Consider the following 21,885-nt stretch of genomic DNA (forward strand, 5'->3'; position numbering starts at 1 on the left):
CATCCTCACAGACACAGTTACCTCAGATACTGTCCCCCCCCCCCCCCCAGGCAGTAAAGCTAGTCATTGGATCAAAGCTGAGTGGACTAACTGATCCAGAGGTCCAACTTAATGTAGTTCTAAATTCTGAGCCACTGGTGTAGTACAGTCATATCATAGTCACAGTCAATGTGTCTCAGTGAGTTAGGATACGCAAAGAACACATTTCCAATACACACATGAGTATTAATACACACTAGTACATGTGTGAAATAGGACAAATATAAGCGCCCACCAAATGATTATTATTATCAATGTCACTACTGATGACTGGAGTTCTTCAGTCCGGGATGGAGAAGGAGAATAAGCAGTTGGCAGCTGCTGGGTCGTTCCACCAACTCAGTACCTTTTGAGATGTGTAACTTGGGGGGAAACGTAATTTCCACAAATTGTAACATTCTGTCGTAAAGAGCACATGTTCAACTTAATAAAAAACATGTTTTCCCATCTAAATAGAAAAATGTATACTATAGCGAGTGACTATTAAGAGCCAATAATAGTTGACCGTAACAGGGTTGACCGTAACAGGGTTGACGATTTCATCGTGTGACAGGGGAAATGGATACTTGTTGTGTGCAACAAGGAGGGGCAATTGAACGCAAGCTTCACAAAAAAACATTGTTGAAACATTTCTAGCCTCTCTATGAATGGATAACACTCAGTTCTCCACCACAAAACACCAGAACATTTCTAGCCTCTCTATGAATGGATAACACTCAGTTCTCCACCACAAAACACCAGAACATTTCTAGCCTCTCTATGAATGGATAACACTCAGTTCTCCACCACAAAACACCAGAACATTTCTAGCCTCTCTATGAATGGATAACACTCAGTTCTCCACCACAAAACACCAGAACATTTCTAGCCTCTCTATGAATGGATAACACTCAGTTCTCCACCACAAAACACCAGAACATTTCTAGCCTCTCTATGAATGGATAACACTCAGTTCTCCACCACAAAACACCAGAACATTTCTAGCCTCTCTATGAATGGATAACACTCAGTTCTCCACCACAAAACACCAGAACATTTCTAGCCTCTCTATCAATGGATAACACTCAGTTCTCCACCACAAAACACCAGAACATTTCTAGCCTCTCTATCAATGGATAACACTCAGTTCTCCACCACAAAACACCAGAACATTTCTAGCCTCTCTATCAATGGATAACACTCAGTTCTCCACCACAAAACACCAGAACATTTCTAGCCTCTCTATCAATGGATAACACTCAGTTCTCCACCACAAAACACCAGAACATTTCTAGCCTCTCTATCAATGGATAACACTCAGTTCTCCACCACAAAACACCAGAACATTTCTAGCCTCTCTATGACTGGATAACACTCAGTTCTCCACCACAAAACACCAGAACATTTCTAGCCTCTCTATCAATGGATAACACTCAGTTCTCCACCACAAAACACCAGAACATTTTCAAAACGAGTAGAAACAGCTTGCCTGCATCTACACTATGATTTGACTATTAGATGTTAATTTTGGAGAAAAAGAAAATGTAAAGGAATAGTTTCACCATATTAAAACGAGAGTTCAGTTCATGTAACAGGGGTGACCTTAAAATAAGGGACAGGTCTTTTTTTAACCTTAAAAAATAAATAAATAATATCATTCAGAAATAACTTTGTCAAAGAAACAAAGAAATATCTAGGGCTTTACAATGAGGGTGCACAGAGGCACATGTAAAAGGGCTGAATTCTGATTTATTGAATTCTCCATGTGGTCTTTATTAAAGGGCACTTCATTGACTATAACAGGCTTTTAAAATTCAATATTGGTGCACAATTTCTACTTAAAATATCTAAAGGCTCTACCTTCGTGGAATGGCCTTCCTGTGTGTGTTTCTTCTTTCTGTCTGCTGTAGATTAATGGGGGATGCGGCAGGTACAGTGTCACGTCAGCAGAGCAGTGAGGGGCTGAGAGATCACTTGCCTGGGGGTTATCAAATCAAAATGTATTCTTCATGCACACAGTTTACAGCAGTTATAAACAACGTAGCGAAATGCTTACTTGCAAGCTCCCTCAACAGTGCAGTACAAATGATCAATATAATGAAACGGTTATGAAGCAGGACAGTGGTTTAGTGTGGAGGAGACCCAGAAGCATCAGGGATTGGTCTGGGCAGGCTCAGGGGGAGACTATAAAACAAATGTTGGTGTACCGAGGCTTCACTCAACTTCAGTGGAACGCCGTCCTGCAACATAACCACCAACACACAGGTGACTCAGAAGGTAGGACTTTGTTGGGTTCTTATATCTACTGAATGTATTTGATTGTACTTAATTCCCAAATCTTAGGTAGGCTAGAAGGCCTATAGGGAATGCCTTTTAACCGATACGTTGTAGTGAGGACTAAGGATTTGAGATGGTCCTCTGTGTGTCATAGGAGAGATGATGAAGGTGGGAATACTGACACTTTTATTGCTGTCTCTCTGGACATGTGATTGCAAGTCATTGCAGACCGATTCAGACACTCTGATTGAGGTGAGACTGAGTTTATCCTGACTCAAATCTTGTTTATGAACACGGATTACATTAACCATAAACTTGCTGGCTCAAGTCATGGGACAACGGTGGTTAATCTATATAAACTGCTTCATTTAATAGATTCTCGTCTGTAGCTAGCTTGTGTAAACATGTTTCCTAGGCAAGGAACTTCTGACCCACGCTGTCATTTAATGTTTCCTTTTGCATCCCCTCCCTTGCTCTCTCCCTCCCTTCTGTACTCCCTCCCTTCCTCGCTATCTCCCTCCTTTCTGTACTCCCTCCCTTCCTCGCTCTCTCCCTCCCTTCTGTACTCCCTCCCTTCCTCGCTCTCTCCCTCCCTTCTGTACTCCCTCCCTTCCTCGCTCTCTCCCTCCCTTCTGTACTCCCTCCCTTCTGTACTCCCTCCCTCCCTTCCTCGCTCTCTCCCTCCCTTCTGTACTCCCTTCTGTACTCCCTCCCTTCCTCGCTCTCTCCCTCCCTTCTGTACTCCCTCCCTTCTGTACTCCCTCCCTTCCTCGCTCTCTCCCTCCCTTCTGTACTCCCTCCCTTCCTCGCTCTCTCCCTCCCTTCTGTACTCCCTCCCTTCCTCGCTCTCTCCCTCCCTTCTGTACTCCCTCCCTCCCTTGTTCTCTCCCTCCCTTCTGTACTCCCTCCCTCCCTCGCTCTCTCCCTCCCTTCTGTACTCTCTCCCTCCCTTCTGTACTCCCGCACTCCCTCCCTCGCTCTCTCCCTCCCTTCTGTACTCTCTCCCTCCCTTCTGTACTCCCTCCCTCCCTCCGGTAGCTTTTGGAGCTCCTCCAGTCAGTGGGTTATCAGGTGCCAGGAGGTGAAGAGGGGCCCATGCTGGAGACAACCAGAGAGAATGCAGCATGGCCCAGTGCTGAGCTGGAGAAGAGAGATCTCCCAAGGATGGGTGCCTCTATGTACAACAGACCTTACGCTGAACAAGGCAGCAGCAGGTCAGAAAGACAAACACAACAACATTTAGAAATAATATTACTGTAGTATTATGTAATGTGCACTTGTAAGTGGTCAATATAAGGATAATTCATTTTCATACACCATGCATATTAAAATGTTCAATCTTAATTACTGTTGATGACTCTCTCTCTGTTTCTCTGTTCCTCTATTTCTCACTTTCTCCTAACTATCTCTCCTTCTCTCTCTCTCTCTCCTAACTCTCTCTCTCTCTCCTAATTCTCTCCTCACTCTCTCTCTCCTTCTAACTCTCTCTCTCCTCACTCTCTCTCCTTCTAACTCTCTCTCTCTCCTAACTCTCTCCTTCTAACTCTCTCTCTCCTAACTCTCTCTCCTTTTAACTCTCTCTCTCCTAACTCTCTCTCCTTCTAACTCTCTCTCTCTCCTAACTCTCTCTCCTTCTAACTCTCTCTCCTTCTAAATCTCTTTCCTAACTCTCTCTCTCTCCTAACTCTCTCTCCTAAATCTGTCTCCTAACTCTCTCTCATTACTCTCTCTCCTTATAACTCTCTCTCTCTCCTTCTAACTCTCTCTCTCTCTTTCTAACTCTCTCCTTCTAACCCTCTCGCTCTCCTAACGCTCTCTCTCTCATTCTAATTATCTCCTAACTCTCTCTCTCTCCTTCTAACTCTCTCTCACTCTCTCCTAATTCTCTCTCCTTCTAATTCTCTCTCCTTCTAACTCTCTTTCTCTCCTGACTCTCTCTCCTTCTAACTCTATCTCTCCTAACTCTCTCTCACAACTCTCTCTCCTTCTAACTCTCTCTCCTAACTCTCTCTCCTTCTAACTCTCTCTCTCCTTGTAACTCTCTCTCTCCCCTAATTCTCTCTCCCTCTAACACTCTATTTCCTTCTAACTCTCTCTCTCCTAACTCTCTCTCTCTCCTTCAAACTCTCTCTTTCCTTCTAACTCTCTCTCTTCTAACTCTCTCTCTCTCCTAACTCTCTCTCTCTCCTTCTAACTCTCTCTCTCCCTCTCTCTCATTCTAACTATCTCTCTCTCCTAACTCTCTCTCTCCTAACTATCTCCTTCTAACTCTCTCTCTCTCCTAACTCTCCCTCTCTCCTTCTAACTCTCTCTCTCTCTCTCTCTCTCTCTCTCTCTCTTCTAACTCTCTCCTAACTCTCTCTCTCCTTCTAACTCTCTCCTAACTCTCTCTCTCTCTCACTCTCCCTCTCTCTCTCTCCTTCTAACTCTCTCCTAACTCTCTCTCTCTTCCCTAACTCTCTCTCGCTCACAATCTCTCTCTCCTCTCCCTCCCTTCTTCTCTTCACCTCTCTACTTTCCGTTGTCCAGAAAGTCTAATACAAAGTATCCGCCTGCTTTTCCAATGGAGCGGATGAATGGTGTCCGGGGTTGATGGACTGTCTTACAAAACAATGAAATTATACCACAGTATCATTTTCTGACTAATAGGATCTGCCAAATGTCTGCTTCTCAGACCTACAGTGAACAGTACGACTCCTTTGCATGTCTTCTACAATGAATCCCATCCCCTTATGACTCAAATAAAGACTGTAGACATTATATTATGTTCTTCATGTGGTCTTTTTGCGTGAAGAGATGTCAATGTTTATTTTATCACAGACTGCATAAATGCATTTGGTAGTTCAATGAGTTGTTCCCCTGGGACCAGACATCCAACGGAGAGCTTTTCCAAGTACAAGATTTTATTTGTATTTAATATACAGCACAGCCATTTAGTTGTTCATGCAGGTCATGTTTGCTCAGTAACATCAAACAGTGAACATTTTAAACACACAGGTGGGACAGGGATAAAAACAAAATAGTCTGCATACTGTAACATATATCAACCTGTGGGATATCCATTCAGTCCATCCCTGTCTGTGTGTAGTGTCCTTATGTGTGTGTGTTTTCCTGTGTGTGAATGTACAGTATGCATGCATGTACATATGCTTTGTTGTGTGCAAGAGAGGGGTTGTGTCTCAGTACAAGCCACATCTCTTCATCATGGTGTGAATGTATTTCTCTATGGACGGTTGACTGTGTTAGACACAGTACTTCCAGAAGCACTCTGAGGCACCTCGTCTTTTCCTGGACTGCTTCCTGATGCCAAAGAAGCGGCTGAAGGGGTTGAGGTGACTCTGTTTCTCCAGCCACTTCTGAAACAGAGAACAATTACCGCTGTAGTAGTTCATGCTTCATGAAACCGCTACTCCCAAAACAAAATGTGATAGTAGCTTAATATATGCTTCTTATCATCATTTAGTTTAAAAACTCACATCTCTCTTCATCTGTCTTTCGAGTAGTCCAGCTGCACTGAGACCTAAGAGAGACAAAGGGTGAGAGAGAAAATGTTGTGATACTTCTCTTGGTGTAACTGTTTAGGCACAATACCAACTAGTTTGTGTGATCTCACCATCTCTGCTGAGATCTCCAGACAGTAGGGGTGAGTATCTGAGTCCAGGGCCAGCTTGTGGAAGATACGTCAGCTCAGAGAAAGACAGCTCGTCTGGACTACCTGCTCCTCCATCCTCCACAGATACTGAACACAGTGAAAACACAGTCAACACTTACAATTGTGTTTATATTAATCCAACCATGGGAATTAATGAGAAAGAACTTAAGTAGCAACGACACTTTGATGGTGTAAAGTGTATGGAACATTGTCACCATAATCAAACTGCATATTACACATTCAATATTAACACTGCTTCAGTTCTCAGACACAACCACACGTTGACAGATCAACTAGGTCTCAAAGAAATTATACCAGAACAAAAGGTCACTGATTACAATATGTTTGTTATTTATCCTCAAGATTGAAATGTAATTAAAACTCACACAGGCCTTAGTTACATCTGTGAATATTGAACTACCCTGCCAAATAACCCCATACTACAACTATTGGGTGGATCTGGTACTCACCAGGACCTGGGTAGGGCATCTCTGCAGAGTCTGTGATGGGATGTGCCAATAGCGGGCCAGTGGCTACCAGCAGGAAGGTCCACAATAGGAGCAGGTTCATCATCTCCATGGGCCTGTTGTGTCTGGGTCTTCTGGGTGGGTGATGGGTGCTCCTGAGGTCTGGAGAGGGTTATCTTCTCTCTGCTCTCTCCCCCAAAGGGTTATATACCCCATGTACTGCCCCCACTCCACCCCATGTCCCCACCCCATCTTTAAAGTCACCACAATAGGGTGACACTACCATAGGTCCATCTGATGTCACAAACGCTCTCTCTGTGTGTGATGCATCAACATCCAGTCACTCAGGTGAGTTATAGGGAACTGTAAAACGGACCGTGGGTTGTGGGTCTACGCGTCGGGGGCAAAGATGTGCTTTATGATCCCGGCGGGTTGATTGACTAGTTTAACTGAATCGGTAAATCGGGTTTGCCCAGGTGTTTAGAATGCCCTGCTCATCTGCCTGTGGAGGGGGACCAGGTGGAGAGACTAGGGCACAAAATTGACTGTTTATTTTATGAATTAATTAACCTGCTACGTGACTTCACTTTCATTAAATCAACCAACTCACTGCGAGACTTACAGGCTTTATGGAACAGCATTTATCTCCCTCACCTCGGCTACCCATCCAAACACATGACTCCCTGGTCACAGTACAATATGATTTTGCTGTTTTACATAATGCATTGAAAGCAGTTAGTTGGGCGTTATATCCTGTAGCCTAATAGGTCATACACCCTACATGAGGATGGAGGTGTTTATGAATATTAGTCAGTGTTACTCCTCTGGAGCAGGTGTCATGTTGTGTCACGGTGGATTATTTGGACTATTCCTCAGTTGCATTGGGGCTGATGTAAAAATGTATGCATACTGTTCCTACATTAAATCACATAACACACGTAACATTATCCCTGATATTCATCCTACAATACAATGTTGGGCCTGAAATGGTCAATTAATTCAGCAGAAGGAAATGAGAATCGAAGTTATGGAGATCTGGGTAACTGCCAAAATAAAGGAAACACCAACACACATGGTCTTAATGGGGCGTGGGGCACCACGAGTCAGAACAGCTTCAATGCGTCTTGGCATAGATTCTACAAGTCTATGGAACTCTATTGGAGGGAGGTGACACTATCGTGATATGGTGACTGAGACGGCCATTACATTTTAGTAATTTAGCAGACGCTCTTATCCAGTCTGACTTAGAGTTAGTGCATTCATCTTAAGATATCAAGGTGGGACAACCACATATCACAGTCATAGTAAGTACACTTTTCCTCAATAAAGTAGTTACAGTGGGGCAAAAAAGTATTTAGTCAGACACCAATTGTGCAAGTTCTCCCACTTAAAAAGATGAGAGAGGCCTGTAATTTTCATCATAGGTACACTTCAACTATGACAGACAAAATGAGAAAGAAAATCCGCACAATTGGTGGCTGACTAAATACTTTTTTGCTCCACTGTATGTGCAAAATGGTTCAGGATTATTTTGTTATTTATTTTGGGGAGGGCGCATATGGCTTACATAATTTTCATGCTCATCAAACCATTCAGTGACCACTCGTGCCCTGTGGATGAGGGCATTGTCATCCTATGGGGGCACCATGGTCACCAAAATAATAGCCAGAGTAATTGCCTGCCCAGCATTTTTTTGCATGCCCCTGAGCATGATGGGATATTAATTGCATAAATAACTCGGGAACCACACCTGTGTGGAAGCACCTGCTTTCAATACACTTTGTATCCCTCATTTACTTAAGTGTTTCCATTATTTTGCAGTTACCTGTCTATAAAGTATTTATTTACGGCTCCAGAAGGCCCCTTGGCTCAGATGACATTTGATTGATTAATTGATGCTCAAACTGCTCAATGGGCAAGCTTGTTCTAGCAAGATGTTATATTTGGGAATTTCACTTTTGCCTAGCCCTGCTATAAACCCTCATATTTGTATTTATTATGGATCCTAAATAGGCCAAGAAACAGGCAGATGTAGTCATTGGCTGAGAGTCTAGAGACAGACGGGGTGTGTTCATAGAAGGTAACATTTTGCAACAAAAGTACGTCACCATTTGCAATTGTTTATTTAATTAACAGAGGTCTCTGACATCAGTCCCATGGTCTCTCGTATGATAATGTTTATTTAATTCACAGAGGTCTCTGACATCAGTCCCATGGTCTCTCGTATGATAATGTTTATTTAATTCACAGAGGTCTCTGACGTCAATCCCATGGTCTCTAGTATGATAATGTTTATTTAATTAACAGAGGTCTCTGACGTCAGTCCCATGGTCTCTAGTATGATAATGTTTATTTAATTCACAGAGGTCTCTGACGTCAGTCCCATGGTCTCTCGTATGATAATGAAGGTGGCGCAAGCGGCCGGTGACATTGACTTACGATTCATAGACTGTTTTAGGGTTATCTGATTCATTTCATTTTGATGGCGGTTTAAAGAGCATGTTTTAATAAAGTATTTAGTTGAAACTGAAATGATTTGTGCTCAGGACTCCAACCGAGCTGATTTAAAAGAGATTTAGTAGAGAAATGTCAGAATGTTGTATAGGGTATAGCATTTATAAAAGAGCACAAGTCAATAATCAGAGGTGGCTGGTGGTGGTGTGGGAGACAGACAAAAAACAGCGGGAGGGAAGGATGAGAAGAAGTGTCACACCTCCAAAATCATTTTTTACAATTATTTTCTATCAGGATATGGTACATTATCTGGCAGGATTAAAATGGAGCTAAGTACTATGTTTGTTTTTATATCTATAAAGAATGCACATTCATGTATATTTGATGCATATAACTATCTGCTCGTTCCTAAACAGTTCACCCTAAATGTATGGGTGTAGCTGACTTTTGACCTTGTGTGTGCCACACACAACTCTTGCCAGAGACAGAAGAGGAAGTGAGACATCCCACTCGCTGTTTTTTTTTCTTCAATGAAAGTTAATGAACTAAGTAGACCAGACCCAGCTGCTATTGCATTGGTGTCTACACACCCAGTGGTAAACAGCCTTGGTGAACTATCTACCATCTTCGCTCATGCCACTGGCTTGTTGTCACCCATGTCATCCCATGGCCACAGCTTGTTGTTTTTAAATGGCACCAGCAGATGGCAGAAAATGCCTAGTAATTCAAATAACCATTTAACTTAATTGCATTAAAATATAAATGTTAGTTTACATTTGAACTTGTGGAAAAGTTTTTAAAATATACAAATGTAAAGTTGTTTTGTCAAGTTTCAAGTATCGGATGTACTGTAGGCTACAGGATACACACACAAACACATTTATGTAGGATACATATTGTAATGAAACAGCAGGGAGCAGGTCTCGAACCCTCAACCTTATAGCCCGAGGTCCGGCGCACTATCGACTGTGCTGAAAAAGCATGCTGGTGTGGCAGAGTCGATTTCCACGCTTAAAAACCTAGGGTCGTTACATTATGTAGCACTACTGCCTATGGGGGGTGATTCATGCCAGAATTAAGCCTTGTGAAGCTACTGATACCTCACCTAACGTCTTCCTAGCGTCATAAAATAACGCCATGAATTAACATGGACTGTCAATGGAGACAAGTTTGTTTCTAAGGCGTCAAACTGCCAACTCGTTAACGTCACGTACACGTCATGTAGACGTATTGTTCAGGTTGCGTAATGTGTCACTGACACGTCACGTCAGTTTGCGTGTAAGAGTATTATGAATGATCTTACCATGAACGCCTTAAAAACGTCTACATGTGTTACGTGCTAGTTTAAGTGTCTGTTTAGTTCATCAATTTCATTTGTTGATTTAGCTAAAATAGGACTGTCACCTCAATGCAAAAATGATTAGGCTACTTGATATCGCAGCCACCATTACTGTGTAGATATGCCTATTTCTCACATCATATAAACACAAGGGCTTATTGGTAGCCTAGTGGTTAGAGCGTTGGGCCAGTAACTAAAAGAATCCCAAAGCTACAAGATAAACTTTTTTTTGTCATTTTGCCCGAGCAAGGCAGTTAACCCACTGTTCCCCGGGCGACAAAAACGTGGATTTCGATTAAGGCAGCCCCTTACACCTCTCTGATTCAGAGGGGTTGGGTTAAATACGGAAGATACATTTCAGTTGAATGCATTCAGTTGTACAACTGACTAGGTAGACCCCTTTCCTTTTCTTTGTTGGAGGTAGCCTAGGGTTGCGGTCCAAACACTTAAAAGACACACCCAAATTAAGTGGACAGTGGACGTATCATGACGTCTAACGAGTATATACTAACAGGGAAAGGGGCGAGAGGAAGGAATGATTTTTAAATGGACCACCCTTGGCCAGAAATCCATCACTGGTTCATCCCGTGATGATTGTGTTTTCAGCCACCAGTAGCTTGTGGGTGCTTTATATGCGCTACAGTCAATTATGAATGCATGTCTACTTGTATTAAATATATAATTATTAATATACTCCTACTGTATGATAGCTAGCAAATTAATTAGCTAACCAACGTTAGCCTGCCTAGCTGGAACTTCTGAAGAAGGAAGATGTTTTATTTAATTTGAATTATGGGGAGTTTTAGGCCCTGGAGTGAACATAATTGTACAGCAATCTCTGACTTCCGACTTCAGTGCGATCAAGACAACTGGGAACTCTGAAAAAAACTTTTTTTTTTGTTTTGAACAGTCATTTTTGTTTTGAACAGTCATCCAACTCGGAATCTCTGGCATCTTTCTCTGAAAATCACTGAGGTCATGATTTGACCTCGTTTCCCTCCCCCACTTCCCAGTTTCCTGGATTAAGACACAATCAGTCACCATGCAATCCTTCGTCTATACATTTCTGTAGAGATGTCTTATGGTTAAAAGCAGGGTTTGAGTTGAGGGGCTATGTGAGGATATAGGCCTTGTTATAGACTTGCAAAATTCATATGCTTCCACTTGTTTGCTTAGCCATAGGAAAAACAACAGTCCAGATTTTATAAAGCGATCTAGGCTATAACAATGATAAACTCCACGATTATTTCCGCAGTCTACTAGTTTATCAAAGGTCTTGCACAGCCTAAACATCACAGGAAAATGTGGATGGTTTATTAAATGCTCTGCAATGTAAAGCTATGCCTAATGCAAAATACCCAAAAGTTAGAATCGGTTTGGGTCTATGAATCAATCAAACAACTTAACAGATAAAAACATGTATTATTCAGGAGAATCCCATTGAATCAGGCTATTAATTTCAGTGCAGTTGCGTTCTTATGCATATCCTTAGACTCAACGGAACCTGATGAAGCCTGAACATTTAAGCTGTTTGTCATTGATTTAGTCCACAATTGCCGACAGATGAAGACCTATATTTAATCTGGAATTGACAAACAAAAGCCTGACTAGGATCACGACTTTCCCCCACGTCATATTTATTACCAATTAGGCTAAATGTACTCCTACTAATTTGCATGGGCTAACCATTGTGATTAATTTTATTTACCATCTTCTGCTTTTTATGAATAAACAGGCATCAGGGTAAACATGACATCATTTCAGTGCCACCCCCACACACACACACATTAATGTTACTTACCTTACAGATCACAAAGTGAGCTATTTTCCACTCCATTCATATGCAAATACATTTGATTCATACACTGGCTTGTCTGGCTGGCATGTTTTCATTTTAAACAGGCATTCCCTTACCTACACTGAAAACATGTTTGTCCTCAATTATGATTAAACAAATAATCTCATTAGTACCCCCTTGTGGTTGAATATATATCTATTGTATGTCTTTAGATGCAATTAATAATGTATAACTAACAAATACCATCAAGGGATACGTTACAATTTACAACAACAAACACCTTGTGAAACAGCTGTGACAACCAATTTAGCAATATTTTAGATTTAAATACATAACCATTGATATTCTTTTGGTACATGTGTATCAATTTACTTTCAGATTTTTTGTACACTCACATGGCAATCGTAGACTGAAATACAGAATTATAGTGTGTGGAATAGGGAGAAGGTGGGTCTTGTGTGGATGGGAAGTTCTGCCTGTCACTTGTTTTTCAACAGGTAGTGGACTCGAAGAGGGAAACTGCAAAGTCCAGGCGCTACTGCCCTCTTTGTTCTGAGTGTTTGGAGTGCTAGTGTTTTTAGCTAATCTGTGTATCGCGCATTATGTGCCCAGTATGATAGTTGTCTTGCTCTTTCTTAGCAGATAATGACAACTTGACATAACAGTAGCTGTAGATGATGTAATGAAAAGTTGGAGGGTGGTTGGTAATGCAGGACATCAGGTGGATCCATGTCTGGGTGTTAGGCAGAACCCCTAGGTCCTGGAGAACAGGAGCAGAGTAAAGGGAACAGGGTAGGAGACAGACATAAACAAGCAAACACACAGGTTGAATGATTCAGGTATGTAAAAAGAGTTATTTAATTATTTACTTTAAATGTTTGATTAGACATGGATTAATGTTAACGGCAGACAGAAAATAAAGGATGCCTTTCTAATTGTTGATGTCAGTGGGGTTGGGAAGGGATGGTCCTTGGGAAAGGTAGAGAGATGAGTTGTGAGAGAAACTCCAGGGTGGTGTCATGACCACTGGAGTCATACACCTTAACACCTTAACAGTACCTATCTGGAAGTGGCGGTTACTTAACATGACCCAGTGGTTAGCCTTGAGATTGATTATTTGGAGAAACCCCTGGGCCAGTGTTGGTACTGCTGACAGCACAGCGATGTCGCCCACCATGAGGCTGAAAATGCAAATAGTTATCTGAGATTTTTTATATTCCCCTTAACGGATGTTGACCCCAGCTAGGAGCGAAAGAGAACCAAGCTTTCCCGGGTCTCGCCTTCTTCCAAGCCAAGTAATTTGCCCAGATGTCAAAGCACTTGGTTCCCTTGATTCTTCTCAGGTGGTTAACCTTTTTCTCATGCGCTCTGTCCATGTTCAGTCTCACCTTTATTGATAATAGAAACAAATGCAATTATATTTAACATTATTACATATACATCTCTTATATATCTGTTGGAAGGCCAGAAAATAAATGAAAAGTGGACAATTTTTACCTGGTCAAAAACCACATCTTTCTCAGTCCGTGACTGAAGGTGGTCTTTGAAGGTGTTTGAATTTGGTTCGACAACTTCCACCACATCAGGTGGAGTATCACTGACCTCAAAGTGCATTATGCAAAAACAGCAAAAGAAAAACACTAAGTGAATCAAAAAAAGTATACAACAGTATGTGCAATAACGTTCTATACAATTGCATTGTTTACATCAGTTAACTGCTGCGGCTTCCCTCCATATAGCAGGTGATAGAGTGAATACTGTGGAGGCCTGGACACTGCTGTGTTGTGTGCAAAGATAATTACCTTCAGATTGTCTTTCCACCATTCCTGGTACCCATCAAAGTACTTGCCCATGGCAGTCCCGTTGGTCCGTTCATCCAAACGTGGAGTCACCATACAGTACATCTACACATTATACTGTATATAACTCACTGTCCATTTCGAAAAAACTCTAAATTACTGGATGTCTATGCGAAACAATTATACAACCATTACATTAAGCTGACATTAACTAAAACCAACTAGGCTAGAGTTAACTACTATAGCGGTTAACCAAGCAAACTTTGGTTAGCATCAAGCTAGCGAACTGTTAAACGCTATTTTCGTACAAATATTAACACTAACACATTTTATTGTGACATCACATATTTACATATACAGTGGGGCAAAAAAGTTTTTAGTCAGTCACCAATTGTGCAAGTTCTCCCACTTAAAAAGATGAGAGAGGCCTGTAATTTTCATGACAGACAAAATGAGAAAAAAAATCCATAAAATCACATTGTAGGATTTTTAATGAATTTATTTGCAAATTATGGTGGAAAATAAGTATTTGGTCACCTACAAACAAGCAAGATTTCTGGCTCTCACAGTCCTGTAACTTCTTTTTTTAGAGGCTCCTCTGTCCTCCACTCATTACCTGTATTTATGGCACCTGTTTGAACTTGTTATCAGTATAAAAGACACCTGTCCACAACCTCAAACAGTCACACTCCAAACTCCACTATGGCCAAGACCAAAGAGCTGTCAAAGGACACCAGAAACAAAATTGTAGACCTGCACCAGGCTGGGAAGACTGAATCTGCAATAGGTACGCAGCTTGGTCCTACAATGTGATTTTCTGGATTTTTTTTCTCATTTTGTCTGTCATAGTTAAAGTGTACCTATGATACATTACAGGCCTCTCTCATCTTTTTAAGTGGGAGAACTTGCACAATTGGTGGCTGACTAAATACTTTTTTGCCCCACTATATTACCTAAAGTAAAATGAGCCTTTGTTCATAGAAAATAAAATCACTCTAAAACGTTGAAAATAAAGTACAGTCCCTTCTCGTTTATGTAAACCATTAGCAACCTAGCCTAACTCCATTAACTTACTTACAATGGGGAAAATACCAACCCGTTTTTCACCATGTTACCTCAATATTTTGAGTCTTATTGCATTTTTGCACATTACATACCTGAATTAATAGGGTAAAACGATGAGACAGAGATACGTTTGTTTTCAGAACTAGTCATTCTCCATAATGAAGAAGAAATGTTAGTTAAATATCTCACTAACTCACTTCATTGACGTCACAGCTCCCCTAGCAGCAGTAATTATATACTTACATTAAATGCAAATACCTGGGAGGCAAAATAAACCAAATAAAACATACAAAATATGACCATACACATGTGTGTCACATACACATGGCAAATGCTTGAGTACCACCTTGACATCTTTGATCTGCTTGCCTCAATAAATGAATACTAGAACATTGGTAGCCAGGATTAGCTAAGGTACCGAGTCGGTGTACAGGTTAGTTGAGGTCATTTGTACATGTAGGTGGGGGTGAAATGACTATACATAGATAATAAACAGCGAGTAGCAGCAGTATACAAAACAAATGGAGGGGGTCAGTGTATATAGTCTCCTAATAATTGTATAATGGTGCAAGTTAGACACATCAACTTTTGTATGCATGTTTTTTAAATTGTATTATTTATCTACGCAAGTCAGTTAAGAACAAATTCTTATTTACAATGATGACCTAACCCGGATGAGCCAATTGTGCGCTGCCCTATGGGAGTCCCAATCACGGCCGGTTGTGACACAGCCTGGAAACGAACCAGGGTCTGTAGTGATGCTTCTAGCACTGAGATGCTGTGCCTTAGACCCCTGCGCCCCACGGGAGTCCCAAGCATGTATTTTTTGTTGGTCCTGTCGATGTTGAGTGATCACACATACCTCAGCACACACAGGCTACTTTGCCTGCTTGCAAATGTGTGTTAAAATTAGGGATGTTTCATAGTATTTCTGATTATCTTAACTCACCACCACCAAATAATTACATTTTTCACAGATATCCACGGAACCATGACTGCTACACTCAGATAAAAAGGTGCTATTTCTAAACTAACAGGATTCCTCCGCTGTTCCCATAGGATAACCCTTTTTGGTTATCATGTTGAACATGTTGAACTCTAACCACGCTGCATTTTGGTCCTCCTCTCCTTCCCAGGAAGAAAACTGTTATAGAAACACCCACCACAACAGGACCAAGCAGCGTGGTAACGGGCAGGAGAAGGAGAGGCAGCGATGTCAGGATTTCTGGACATGGGAGCAGAATCTGGACTATACAACTTGGGAAGCGATAGACAGATGGGCGGTCGACCCAGGGAGAGTGCCGGAGCCCGCCTGGGATTCGCTGGAGCAGTGCGAGGAGGGTTACAGGAGAATGGAGTTGGAGAAACGATCACGGCGGCGCGGTAGGAAGCCCTAGAGTCAGCCCCAAAAATGTATTGGGGAGGAGGCACACAGGGAGTATGGCGAAGCCAGGTAGGAGACATGTGCCAACTTCCTGTGCTTACCGGAGAGCGAGAGGGACTGGGCAGGCACCGTGTTATGTTGTGGAGCGCACAGTGTCTCCAGTGCGGATGCATAGCCCGTGTGGTACATTCCAGCTCCTCATATCGGCCGGGCTAGAGTGGGCAGGCTCGGTGCTCAAGAGCTCCAGTGCACCTGCACGTTCCGGTCTATCCAGTGCCACCTACACGCAACAGCCCTCCGGTGGCAGCCCCCCGCACCAGGCTTCCTGTGCGTGTCCAGAGCCCAGTACTCCCTGTTTCTCCTCCCAGCACTCGCCCTGAGGTGCGTGTACTCGGCCCAGTACCACCAGTGCCGGCACCACGTACCAGGCCTACAGTGCGCCCAGCCTGTCCGGAGCCGCCAAAGTCTCCCGGCCTGTCCGGAGCCGCCAGAGCAGTCAACCAGCCTGAGCTACCTCTCAGTCCGGAGCTGCCCCTCAGTCCGGAGGAGTTTGTTTAGTGGAGTGGGGCCCTTGCCAATCCTAGGTCGGCGGCGAGGGTCGCTGTTCCTAGGAAGAGACTAATGCGGACAAAGACTGTGGTGGAGTGGGGTCCACGTCCCGCGCCAGAGCAGCCACCGTGGACAGACACCCACCCAAACCCTCCCCTATGGATTTAGGTGTGCGGCAGGGAGTCCGCACCTTTGGGGGGGGGGGGAGGGGGGGGGGGGGGGGCTGGTTCCTTTCTAGGTGGTTTGTAGGTCTATGGTTGCCTAGATTGGTTCTCAATTAGAGGCAGCTGTCTATCGTTGTCACTGATTGGGAACCATATTTAGGCAGCCATATTCTGTGGGTGTTTTGTCTTCTGTCTTTGTGTCATTGCACCAGATAGGACTGTTTCGGTTTTCACGTTTGTTGTTTTGTATTTTGTAGTGTTCTCGTGTATGGTCTTTATTAAACATGTTGAACTCTAACCATGCTGCATTTTGGTCCTCCTCTCCTTCCCAGGAAGAAAACTGTTACATACTCCTGTATCTACCTTGTACAATAACGTAATCATTGAATGAAATAGCGTACCCATCCACATTTACAATTTAATTGATCAATAATACTAGCACATACAGTTACATTGTTGTAGAATAGACTATTACTGTATCCACACCATATTAGGATACCGTTTTGTCAGGCATGATTTTACAGTTGAAGTCGGAAGTTTACATACACTTAGGTTGAAGTCATTAACTAGTTTTTCAACCACTCCACAAATTTCTTGTAAACAAACTATAGTTTTGGCAAGTCGGTTTGGACATCTACTTTGTACATGACACAAGTCATTTTTCCAACAATTTAGACAGATTATTTCACTTAATTCACTATCACAATTCCAGTGGGTCAGAAGTTTACATACTGTCACGCCCTGGTCTTAGTATTTTGTGTTTTCTTATTTTGGTCAGGCCAGGGTGTGACATGGGTTAATTATGTGGTGTGTTTTGTCTTGGTTTTGTAGGTATTGGGATTGTGGGGTTGTCTAGAAAAGTCTATGGTTGCCTGAAGTGGTTCTCAATCAGAGGCAGGTGTTTATCGTTGTCTCTGATTGGGAACCATATTTAGGCAGCCATATTCTTTGAGTGTGGGTGATTGTTCCTGTCTCAGTGTTTGCACCAGATAAGGCTGTTTAGGTTTTCACGTTTGTTTGTATTGTTCGTGTTTATCTTTTTATTAAACATTAATTGAAATAACCACGTATTTTGGTCCTCTCCCTCGGAAGAAAACCTTAACACATACACTAAGATGACTGTGCCTTTAAACAGCTTGGAAAATTCCAGAAAATTGTCTTGGCTTTAGAAGCTTCTGATAGGCTAATTGACATCTGAGTCAGTTGGAGGTGTACCTGTGGATGTATTTCAAGGCCTACCTTCAAACTCAGTGCCTCTTTCCTTGACATCATGAGGAAATCAAAAGAAATTAGCCAAGACCTCAGACCAAAAAATCTGGGAGCAATTCCCAAACGCCTACGTTCATCTGTACAAACAATATTACGCAAGTATAAACACCATGGGACTGTGAAGATGCTGGAGGAAACAGGTATAAAAGTATCTATATCCACAGTAAAAACAAGTCCTATATCGACATAACCTGAAAGGCCACTCAGCAAGGGAGAAGCCACTGCTCCAAAACCATAAAAAAGCCAGACTATGGTTTGCAACTGCACATGGAGACAAAGATCATACTTTTTAAAGAACTGTCCTCTGGTCTGATGATACAAAAATAGAACTGTTTGGCCTTAATGACCATTGTTATGTTTGGAGGAAAAAGGGGGAGGCTTGCAAGCCAAAGAACACCATCCCAACCATGAAGCATGGGGGTGGCAGCATCATGTTGTGGGGGTACTTTGCTGCAGGAGGGACTAGTGCACTTCACAAAATAGATGGCGCCATGAGAAAGGAAAATTATGTGACATCAGTCAGGAAGTTAAAGCTTGGTCGCAAATGGGTCTTCCAAATGGACAATGACCCCAAGCATACTTCCAAAGTTGTGGCAAAATGGCTTAAGGACAACAAACTCAAGGTATTGGAGTGGCAATCACAAAGCCCTGACCTCAATCCTATAGAACATTTGTGGGCAGACCTGAAAAAGCGTGTGCGAGCAAGGAGGCCTACAAACCTTACTTACTTAGAAAAGACTTAGTTACACCAGCTCTGTCAGGAGGAATGGGCCAAAATTCCCCCAACTTATTTTGGGAAGCTTGTGGAAGGCTACCCGAAACCTTCGACCCAAGTTAAACAATTTAAAGCCAATGCTACCAAATACTAATTGAGTCTATGTAAACTTCTGACCCATTGGGAATGTGATGGCTGAAATAAATCCTTCTCTCTACAATTATTCTGACATTTCACATTCTTAAAATAAAATGGTGATCCTAACTAACCTAAAACAGGGACATTTTACTTGGATTAAATGTCAGGAATTGTGAAACACTTTAGCCAAATACATTTAAACTCAGTTTACGTAAACTTCCGACTTCAACTGTAGGTCTTCCATCGAAGTTGCATGTTGTACCTTGTTTCCCTTCTTCAGTGAAAAGTAGTTATTTCATTTATAATTGAATTAATCCATTAAATAAATACCAGGAACTATAAAAATATTTTCAAATAAACCAAATGTGCCTTAACACAGTAGGACTAAATATTTCCTAACGATATCACAACTTAAATATAGCCTACTGACTACTCAATTGGATCAAGTACATCTTGACAATTATTTTATTGTCTATAATGAAACTATCTGGGGTAGACACTCAAAAATCCCTTCTGCCGCTTGTTTAAAAAAATAATAAAATGAATGTCTGTGTCGCTGCCGAGCTCTCAAATACCGGTGCCAGTCTCTCACTCTACAAACGGTCACTGCAATCCGGATTCCTTGGGACTTTGAAATTTAACCAATTTACATGTATACTTGATAGAGGTATGGACATCCCAAAGATCCCAAATAGCAACTATGAACTCCCCTGAAAGCCGTGAACACAACTCTTATTGGTTGTCTGATGTGGAAGTTGTAACAACACAGTTTGTGATTGGCTGAAAACATTTATATCTGTATACAGAGAGATAAAATAACATAACATGCCATTAGGTGTTGAGGGAAAGACAGATTATCTATAGATTAGGCATCATCTTTTCTAGGCCATTAGCCATAACAGGAAATACACAAGCCATAGGCTATAGTACAAGGTGGCTATGTTCCAAAGTCTGCTTGCACAGAAACATTGTACGTTTCTAACATTTATGGTTGAGATTTAATTAATATAAATATAAACTATGCACATTATCACTTTCATTAAACGCGATGCAGGCATCACACAGACCTTAGTAAGGCGTTGGTGTCATGTAAATCAGAAAACGAAACGCAGACTTAGTAAGGCTTTGGTATCATGTAATGTCAGGTGGAACGGTTGCCTAGGCATATATGTCCCTTATCACCCCCCATAACTATCTCCAGCCAAACAACTTCACAGTGAGTGAGCTAAGCTTTTCCTGGGCCTTGATAATGACTCTCAGTTCCATTGCACATAAGAGTCATTGGACGAAGGCGTCTTCTCTGTATAGGGTAGTTTTGCAAATAGCCCTAGCTTGCGCTTGGTCTGAACATTAAACCGCGTCACTTGCGCTATAGTTTTGGAAGCATAATGACCTCGGCGATTTTTTATTATTTTTAGCACACCTTTATGGGGCTAGTGCTCCCACACGGCCATATAACCATGTTACAGCGCGTGTTTACGGAAAACAGACGGAAGACAGTCGACTACCTGCGCTAATTAGCTATCTGAATCTCACCTGTGTGTAAATAGAAGATGGACGCCACAAACGTGTGTCACTGAAAAATACTGTCAGCTGTAACTGTGTCTAAAAAATACGGTTAAAACAGTGTACAGTAAGTATGTATTTTGAATTCGTGAAATAGTTGTTGATGTGATATGAGAGTAGAGGGATTTGTTTCTAGAACTGTACCGCAAAAAATAATCAATCGAATTATCGTTTAGATGGCGTATTGGACTGTTTTGGCTTACAGAATATGTAAGGTCCTTGGACTATAAAGGAGGCTCATTTAGTCCATTATTTGTCCTTGATGGCGTTCCATCAAACTATCAGCTTTGTTTCATTGATAAACTAAAAACATAGTTGTGTCAGATCTAAATAGATGTCTGGAATAGGTGTATCGAATGTATCGGAGACTATGGTGAACGTAAAACGATAACTGCGGATAAAGTGTCTGGAAAATAGACAACCGCAACAAAATAATCAAAAGTTTTCTCAACTACCATGTTTACTTGTTGAATGTTATTTTGTGTGCACGAAGGCTACAAACTATATTCAGGGTAGTGCTGCGGATACAGGTAGGTAACAGCTGTAGGTTTTGTTTGTTTTTGTTTGGGCATGTTTTTAGCGATTGATTGAGCTTGACAGACACGCATTAAACCGTTGTTGATCTTTATATTAATTTGACAAAGAGCACATTATCTGTATCGCCATTATCATACAAAACAAATACGTAATTGCAATGTTGTGCATTGCCTTTGTAATGGAATTCTGTACGTGTTGTAGCATACTGCTGTGGAAATTCGTTCCGAGTTTCTCGAACTGCATGTAACCGCCATGCAAGTGTTACATTTGTAGCTATTGTCATAATAGTTTTAGAATGTTTAACATACATTTAGTAGAGTTCATATGAATTATGTCATTATAGTGTGTGCTTCAACGGTTTGCCTGCAGTAGACTTCTGTGAATACATAGACACATTTGGACAAAGGATTAAGAAAGTCAAATGCTGAATGTGCCCTCCTTGCAATAACAAAGAGTAACTACTGCAATTCAATGTTGAACATGACTGTTCTATGCTACTGGACTCATTTGTCTTTATGTACCCTTCATTCCCCAGGGTCTCTGTACTCTGATCCGCCCTGAGGGCAATGAGGCTGTGACTGCCATTCTCTAGCAGCCATGACAGAGCTAGAGATTGATCAGTCCCACCTGCCACGGGTCCAGGAAGGTATGTAGAGGACCAGACTCACTGGCCAGACTGTCATGTGTGTGTGTT

General features: G+C 41.9%; 2 protein-coding genes across 4 annotated transcripts in view; one reads left to right on the plus strand and one right to left on the minus strand.

Annotated features, from left to right (window-relative positions):
- Window positions 1-5,225: 5,225 nt before the first annotated feature.
- LOC110533023 (urotensin-2-like) lies at window positions 5,226-6,594 on the minus strand. The gene is made up of 4 exons (XM_021617151.2): window positions 6,418-6,594; window positions 5,909-6,034; window positions 5,772-5,815; window positions 5,226-5,651 (listed from the first exon to the last, which is right to left on the minus strand). Exons 1-4 carry the CDS (start codon window positions 6,524-6,526, stop codon window positions 5,538-5,540), a joined length of 393 nt encoding a protein of 130 aa, XP_021472826.1. The 5' UTR covers window positions 6,527-6,594; the 3' UTR covers window positions 5,226-5,537.
- A 13,707-nt stretch (window positions 6,595-20,301) lies between these two features.
- LOC110532463 (coiled-coil domain-containing protein 50) overlaps window positions 20,302-21,885 on the plus strand; it is a 36,404-nt gene continuing 34,820 nt past the window's right edge. The window contains exons 1-2 of one of the 3 annotated variants that reach the window (XM_036988473.1): window positions 20,302-20,721; window positions 21,727-21,837. In XM_036988473.1, the coding sequence (XP_036844368.1) occupies window positions 21,789-21,837 (49 nt within the window). In that variant the 5' untranslated portion in view covers window positions 20,302-20,721; window positions 21,727-21,788. Of the gene's footprint in view, window positions 20,722-21,001; window positions 21,185-21,726; window positions 21,838-21,885 lie in introns of those variants that run through there. The other 2 variants (XM_021616396.2, XM_036988474.1) reach the window with 2 other exon arrangements.

This window comes from Oncorhynchus mykiss, chromosome 9 (assembly GCF_013265735.2).
Source record: "Oncorhynchus mykiss isolate Arlee chromosome 9, USDA_OmykA_1.1, whole genome shotgun sequence".
Lineage (NCBI taxonomy): Eukaryota > Metazoa > Chordata > Actinopteri > Salmoniformes > Salmonidae > Oncorhynchus > Oncorhynchus mykiss.

Coding starts and splice junctions, on each gene's coding strand:
- LOC110533023 (XM_021617151.2), bottom strand. CDS start 6,526: ATGGAGATGATGAACCTGCTCCTATTGTGGACCTTCCTGCTGGTAGCC. Junction 5,816..5,908: donor TGGAGATCTCAGCAGAGATG/GTGAGATCACAC, acceptor TGTCTCTCTTAG/GTCTCAGTGCAGCTGGACTA. Junction 5,652..5,771: donor AAAGACAGATGAAGAGAGAT/GTGAGTTTTTAA, acceptor TCTCTGTTTCAG/AAGTGGCTGGAGAAACAGAG.